We start from the raw sequence: 8445 nt of genomic DNA, 5'->3' as shown, positions 1-8445 counted from the left end.
GTAAGAGAACAGGCAATACCTTGTTATACAAACGCTTAGAGAGAACAATTAGAAGTTATGAAGGCCTTGAACGTGTATGAATTATACATTGTTTATAATTATCTGTGAGAGAACAGGCAATACCTTGTTATACAAACGCTTAGAGAGAACAATTAGAAGTTATGAAGGCCTTGAACGTGTATGAATTATACATTGTTTATAATTATCTGTGAGAGAACAGGCAATACCTTGTTATACAAACGCTTAGAGAGAACAATTAGAAGTTATGAAGGCCTTGAACGTGTATGAATTATACATTGTTTATAATTATCTGTGAGAGAACAGGCAGTACCTTGTTATACAAACGCTTAGAGAGAACAATTAGAAGTTATGAAGGCCTTGAACGTGTATGAATTATACATTGTTTACAATTATCTATGGAACTTCTAATTGTTCTCTCTAAGCGTTTGTATAACAAGGTATTGCCTGTTCTCTATGAAGGCCTTGAACGTGTATGAATTATACATTGTTTATAATTATCTGTGAGAGAACAGGCAATACCTTGTTATACAAACGCTTAGAGAGAACAATTATCGAAGACTGACATAGTTGTTTGCATTCCTAGAATTCCGAAGTTGTCTCCTTAAATTTAATTCCGTCTGATTTTTCTTTATTATCATTTTGCTTTCGTTTTGTTCATCGCTGCCTTGTCAGAATGACAAAGCACCTTGTCTTTTAATACCAGACAAAGTCGGTCTACAAGCGTTCGAAAAACGAGTTATGTCAATCCAAATATTGTACGGTATCCCAAACATTCTGGTCACAAGGAATAACGGTTATCTTCCTAACGAACTCAATCGTCAAATCCCTTTCCTCTGGCAATAAGACACGTTCGTAAAGCCTCGCGACCATCACTGGAGAATGTTGGACAACAAAATGGATTAAGCCTAAAAAAATCTATATAACAGGTGGCGTGCTTATTGAAAAAAAACAAACAGAAACAACAGCAAAATAAGTGCTGTACACACTTTGAAAAACTGAAGTTAAAAGTCAAGCATGGATCGCAGGCCAAAATCCTGATAATATTAGGTTTCTGTATGTTGTTTGTTTTTTTATTTACTTTCAATAAAAACAAAACGTTTTTGCAACGATTTTGCGTGTTTCTTTTTTTTTTTTTACTTTAATACATGTAAGTATTAGTTAAATTAATAGTTAATGAAGTTGCCAGTCGCAAACTGTAGAGAAATGTCAGCATAAATATCAAATAATACTGTTACGGTACGTTCCCAGAAAGACGGTGTATCTGATATGCGTGCCGGTCTGCGGAGTGGAAAGTCCGTACCTATGATCTGCCATTGAACACGCTCCAACATTCAGCTGCGGGCACGTTTTAAGTCCTTGAATAGTGGGCAGGTACCAGAGGATTGGAAGTTAGCTTATGTAACTCCTATTTTCAAGGGAGATGTTAAAAATTGTCCCAGTAGTTATAGGCCTATTAGTCTTATATCAGGTGTAGGAAAAGTTTTGGAAAGTCAGTTAAAAGATGTTTTGCAAAGTTGTTTAACAAAGTTTAGAATTTTATTGGATAGTCAACATGGTTTCACTAAGGGAAAATCTTGTCTTACAAATCTTTTGACATTCTTTGAAAAGGTTACTGCTTATGTAGATGAGGGGGTGTAGATTTGGTTTATCTGGATTTTCAGAAAGCATTTGACTTGCTGCCACCTAAAAAGACTTGTAAAAAATAGCTCTACAGGTGTGGGGAATAAGTTAGCAAATTGGATAGAAGAGTGGCTGGATAAAAGAAAGCAAAGAGTTGTAACAAATGGAGTTCAGTCAAACTGGATTAATGTCATGAGTGGGGTACCTCAGATTCCAGTCTTAGGACCTTTTCTATTTTTGATTTACATCAATAACACAGATGAAGGAATAGTCAATAAATTACTTAAATTTGCAGATGATATTAAAGTTATGGTTGTTGCTAGCTGTGATGCTGCTGATTTACTAAAAGATTTAGATCATTTAGTGAGTTGGGCAAATAAATTGCATATGGATCTTGATTATAATAAATGCAAGATAATGCATGTGGGTTACCATAATTTGAAATATAAGTATAACTTGGATGGGAATAACCTTAAGAGTGTTACAAAGGAAAGGGATCTTGGTGTAATAGTCAAACACTCTCTAAAGCCATTCAAGCAGTGTGTTGTTGCTAGTGGTAGAACAAATAGGATTTTTGGTTGTATTTACAGAAATATTGCATATAAGTCTAAAGGGGTTATAATTTCATTGTACAGGTCACATTTGGAATATTGTATTCAATCTTGGGCTCCTTACCTTAAGAAAGACATTGAATTGTTGGAAAGGGTTCAGTGAAGGGTTACTAGAATGGTGCCTTGGATAGAGGGGTTGTCATATGAGGAGAGGCTAAAATCTCTCAAATTGTTTTCTCTTCAAAAAAAGAACAGTTAGGGAGGATCTGATTGAGGTGTTTAAGATTGTAAAGGGAATTGACAGTGTTGATGTGTCATCTTTTTTCATATTTAACAGTGAGAATAGTAGGACTAGGGGACACAAATATAAATTTGGGAAGGTAAGAGTCATCTTCAGCTAAGACAGATTCATTTTTCTAATAGAGTGGTTGGCCTTGGAATGGGTTACCTTCAGGCAGTAAATTTCAGTGAGTTTAAAAAAAAGCTTGATAAGTATATGAATGATAAGGGCTGGCTTTAAGATTTTTTAATCAGTTTTTTATTTAGTTTAGAGAATGGAACAGCCAAGATGGACCAATAGGTCCCATGTTGTCCCAAAACATTATGTAATGTTACTAAATGAAACCTTACTTAGATGAGTATCAAATGACATGAGAGTCTTGTTTGGGTAGGCTATAATATCAGTTATGAAAGACTGCACAATTGTGAAGAATCAGTTAATATGCTATAAATAAATAAACTCCCCTCAGAGGTATACATACACCCTCTGCCTCCATATGTACTGTATAATATTATTGAGTTGGTGAGAATAATACCCTGTGAGGAACAGTTTATTTGGGGAGGTTAAACCTCCTCAAGTCTCTTACATGCCACCACTAATATAAATGTGTGTGTGTATAAACACATAAACTAATAGCATATATTGTATCCATTTCCACTTAGACTTATGAATCTTTTGATAATAAATAAAACTCACCTTTTATATCCATACAAGATGTACCTTTCAATGACTTCATTTTGATACAAAATTCCTCACTCTTTCTGCAAGAAAGAAAAATCATATTATAAGTTATTTTGTTTTACCCACCATCATGCCTCAAGTTGAAAAAAAAAACACAAAAAAATGGTCTGGCCAACTCATGAATGAATATTTGCTGTAAAATCCTTATCAATGCTATAAATGTAGCTACCAGTTTGGCTGACAATTTGATTTCATTCCTTTAAGTTGCACACTCAATCCTTTTTTGACCACATATTTTTTCACACCTAAGGTATTTTGATTAGATATCATAACTTTTTGTCAATATACACCAACAAACCACAGCAATTAAGAAAGTGACAATTGATAGTAACCCAGATTAGTTTTTATTCAGAATAGACCTTTACTTTAAAGAACCAGCCAGATTCTTTAAAATATATGGTGGTAGTTTTCCCTCTCTAAAACAGTGTTAACAGCTTCCTTTATAGTAAAGCTATGGAATTTAGATTAGCATTTTTTTTTCATCACCCCCATGCAATTGGTACAGCTGTATCAAGCACCATTATTTATGCTAATTGCTTAAGCTAATATCACGTGATGCTAAATGCTCTTTAATTAGGATAATTTAATAAAATTTAGTAAATTTGTGCTGAAAAGTTAGCAATGAATAATCAATAATAACTGTCCACCCATACTTGAGCTAGAAACTGCTAATCTAGTTTGCTTGGCCTAACCAATACTTATGTATCTGCTTGTCCATTCACCTTATAGTTTTGCTGCTTTAATCTGAAGGACAAAACTAAAAAGGTACACTTTTACTCTTACATGAAGCTATAGTCAAAATGTTAAGCCGATAGATCACTATAGCAAAGGCATGAGCAAAAATTTTGGTCAAATTTGAGTGTTTTTTGTTGAATAAATTTGCACATGTGGCTTATATCAATAATAATGAAAGGGTGTGTCTGGGTCTGTGTGTGTGTGACCACCATAGCTCCAAGAGGAAAGAACCTACAAACCTAAAATTTTCCAGCCATACTAAGAGGACCCTGAGAGTGTGTGCCTGGGTATTATTACTTATCCACAGGCGTGCATGCATACACATCTTTTTATGAGGCAAGCTAGCAAAAAAACACATAGAAAAGAAATGTGACTGCCATAGCTCCAATAAGAAAGAGCCTAGAAACCTGAAATTCTGCACCCATAATAAGTGGACCCTGAGGGTGTGCACATCTTTTTAATGAGGCAAGTTAGCAAAAAACCTCATAGAAAAGTGGTTCCTTATGTTAGAAAAAGAAATCACAAACAGACATACATGTGTGCACATGCATGCATGTGTGTCTGTGTAACCAGCATAGCTCCAAGAGAAAAGAATTTAGAAACCAGAAATTTTGCACTCATACTAAGTGGACCATGAGAGTGTGCAACTGAGTATTTTTACTTATCTATGTGCATGTGAGCATGTACATCTCTTTAATGAGGTAAGCTAGCGAAAACCAAATAGAAAAGAAGTGGTTCCTTATATTATAAAATACTATGTGGACCCTGAGAGTGTGCACCTGGGTATTATTACTTATCCATGTGCACATCTTTTTAATGAGGAAGGCTAGCAAAAATCCACATAAAAAAGTAGTTTCTTATATTACAAAATAATAAGTGGACCCTGAGTGTGTGTGCACCTGGGTATTATTACTTATTCATATGCATGCACACGTGAACATCTTTTTTATGATGCAAGCTAGCAAAAACCACATAGAAAAGAATTGGTTCCTTATATTACAAAATACTAAGTGGACCCTGAGGGTGTGAACCCGGGTATTATTACTTATCTACATGTATGTGCATCTTTTTTAATGAGGCAAGATAGCAAAAAAAAACACATAAAAAAGAAGTGTTTTATATTTCTGGGAAATAAAATATTTCTAGATATTTTTGACTGTTCTTCTAAATAAGTTCAGAATACACACACTAACATAGTCATCTAGAATATATCAACCTATTAACCCAAGCGTACTTTTGCTAGTTTATACAAAATGAGCCTCCTAAATGTAGGTTGAAACAATCTATCAATGTATCAAATTTGAAAATACCCCATAAAAGTTAAGTATGTTTTTCTATCAAATAAAGTTTCCGTACTTTTGGTGCAAAGAAAAAAAAAAAAAGAGGAAGAAACTCAATCAAAATTTGAGATGTTATATCTCAGGTATTACTTAATGTATTGAATTGAAATTTGGTATGTGAAGTAAGAGTTCAGTAGACTACATACATTGAAAATAGGATTACCACAGTCCGAGACACAGAAGGTGGAAAACTGCTAAACTATCACTCCTGTTAATAACACACAGCATGTCCTGCAGCAGGTTGTTTTGGCAGCATGACACACTGCTGTGTGTCTTAATTATTAACACTTGGAAGGTCTAGTAATAGTAATATTTTTATAAACATTAATATCTGTGTATCTATTAAAAATATCAGCTTCTTGATTAATTTAACCATATTTCTTTTTCATTGCAATTAAGGGGGAATTGCCAAACCTTTCAAAAATCTGCAGTCTACCAAACTGCACCAAACAAAATTTTATTTTGAAACCTTTCTTTTAGTTTTTATTTTGGACATCAAACTTTTCTTAACATCCTGTTTTGACACTAGGTGGTAATATCAACAGCTCACATTACAAACAACTATATGGATAGAAATTTAAAAATCATAATGGTATGCAAGTTTTGCACCACATTGTATATAGGAAGTTTTATTTTCACCATACGTTTCTTCACAACAAACACTGAAGAACACTGACCATAGAATATTATGTTAGTTTTTAGTTACAATTGGAAATGTAAAACATATTAGTCCTCAACAGAAATATAACTGAAATGTGGTGTTACAAATATTTTACAAAGTAAGCTAAGAACAGTTAACACATAAAAAGAGACATTATACATTGACAAATTCTACTAAGTAGTTCTACTTAGTCGTTAGTTCTTAAAAAGTTTTCAATTATAAATGTGTATTATAATTTAAACCACACTATATATTTTATATCTAGTGCCAACAAAGTATTTTATTTAATACCAGGGTTCTGGGATGTGACAGATACAGTAATTGTTAAGATGCTGCATGTTAACAGGGATTAATAATGTTTGTACTTAACCAAAAAGTGTCAATTAGGGGTACTAAAATATGAAACTTTACTGATGCTTTCTACCATAACTGCAGTTTTCTACTAGTGTTTATATTGAGGAACAAGAAAAAGAAATATCTAAGATGAAAATTTTCTTTAAAGGAGAGGAAGACTCTTTCTAAAATTCTACTTCTCTTAAAAATGAAATTTTAGAAAAATTAGGAAACTTCAAAGTTTCTGGCTTTGACAAGAATTTTCCTAAAACCTTAAAGGAGCTTAATATAAATCAAGAGGGTGAGGTCCTTAACTGTCATTTTTCAAGTTTTTTGAGAATAAAAAATTCCTGATGAAAAGCAAAAATTATCCTGACTTATGAAAATAAAGAGTACCTAGGGAACAACAGGCTATCAGTCTGACTTCTGTTGTAAACAAGGAGTAAGGATATATTGTTACAAGTCCTTTAGAATGTTGGCATTTAGTTAACAATTTTCAGCAAAGTTTGTTTTCAAAAAGGGTTTTCTAGCCTAACAAACTTGTTAGTTTTTCAGTGATTCTGTATTTCTAACATCTTGATTTTTAGAAAGCATTTTTTCAACATTCCTCACACAAGATTTATTAGTAACTTTGATTTTATTTCAATTAAATCATGGAGAGAAAATCAAGTGAGCAGTCACATTTTTTCTGATTGGGAGTGTGATTTTCAGTCCCTCAAAAGCCTGTTCTGGGACTTCCAATAGTCATATTTTGTCAACAGTAAGGATGATTTATTGGGCTTAATACTTCTAAATTGGATGATGATACTAGAAACATATCAACTTACAAGGAGTGACTTGGATGGGCTGAATGACTTTCTGTCCCCCTTGAGATATTTAATGTTTTAAAGTAATAGAAAAGTTCAATGCCACAGTATTAAAGATTTTTTCTTTACCGTCGGAGAAAAGACCTTTCATTTATAGGTGATGGTGCAAATTTGAACAAGTCTTAGTGGCAAATCCAAATATTGATACAGAGTCTAAGTAACAAGGATTACAGAGTAGCTCTTAAATTTTTTTCTATATAACCTTATTTATATAGGATTCTATATCTTGAGTAAATTATTGGCTTGCTCTTCAATTGTTTTGGCAGGACCTAAAAATAAGTATTTTAAAATGTTTCCTTATCAGATTAAAGTTTTGGACAAACTTTGGATCTTAAGGTAAGTTTCGTTTATAAAACTAAATGTTTTCTCTGATTTGTGTTGCTATTTAATTCTAAGTTCAATTGTAATTTTCAGCACAGAAAAAAATCGATTGTTAACACACTTCAAACAGAAGAGTCCAAATTCCTTCTCTTAATCAAACAAAAAAGGAGTTATTAACCTGACAGATGATTTATACTGTTTTGTAAAAGAAATTGACAGAGTTTGAGTGTTAAATGATATCTATGAACAATACAACATAATGACATTGCAGTACAAACTGGATTTTATCTTCACTGTGCTTGTTATAGTTTTCATGCTATAATTTTTAAATTAGTAAGCGAATGTTAACGAAATATGGGAGATTATCAGTAAACATTACAATACTTTCATATGCAAAATATAAAATTTGTTTATTCAGTCTTAAGGTTTCTAAAGCAATGTTTTTTCATGTCTTTTTTTTCTTTTTGCATGTTGCCTATCTATCATACAGAGTAATATTCATTTTACGATTAAAAATACATTTATGCATCAGAAAATTTTGAAATTTCACATGCAAAATCTTTATAATGTCCAGATAGTTATCAAACGTTTCTTAAGAAAATAACTTTATATTTTCTTAATATTATACTTATTTTTATTTTATTTGACCAATCTCGCAACCACCATAAAAAATTAGGAAATAAATATAACTTATGCCTCTTTCATTCTAGAATGAACAGAAATTATAACATGAAAACATAAATGTTTAGACTAAATAGCTTAAATCTCATAACATTATACACATACATACATATATATATATATATATATATATTTATTTATTTATTTATAATATTGATCTTTCAGCCATGCCTGGTTAACAATACAAAAGTTACAATGATGTGGCTCCCTTGTACTTGTGTTACTGTATCAAATAACATAAAACTGACCTTTGATCTGTATAAAGTAACTTGTCTTGGCTGTGTTTTAGTAGACT

General features: G+C 32.3%; 1 protein-coding gene across 3 annotated transcripts in view; it reads right to left on the bottom strand.

Moving 5' to 3' along the window:
• The window catches only part of LOC106457968 (zinc finger protein 780B-like), a 35570-nt gene that overhangs the window by 17344 nt on the left and 9781 nt on the right, over positions 1-8445 (bottom strand). For all 3 annotated transcript variants that reach the window (XM_022384072.1, XM_022384071.1, XM_013917415.2), the window contains one exon: positions 3169-3233. In XM_022384072.1, the coding sequence (XP_022239780.1) occupies positions 3169-3208 (40 nt within the window). In that variant the 5' untranslated portion in view covers positions 3209-3233. The remainder of the gene's footprint in view (positions 1-3168; positions 3234-8445) is intronic.

The sequence above is a fragment of the Limulus polyphemus genome, unplaced genomic scaffold (genome assembly GCF_000517525.1).
Source record: "Limulus polyphemus unplaced genomic scaffold, Limulus_polyphemus-2.1.2 Scaffold399, whole genome shotgun sequence".
Taxonomy (NCBI): Eukaryota; Metazoa; Arthropoda; class Merostomata; order Xiphosura; family Limulidae; genus Limulus; species Limulus polyphemus.
This window is presented reverse-complemented; position numbering and strand designations above follow the sequence as displayed.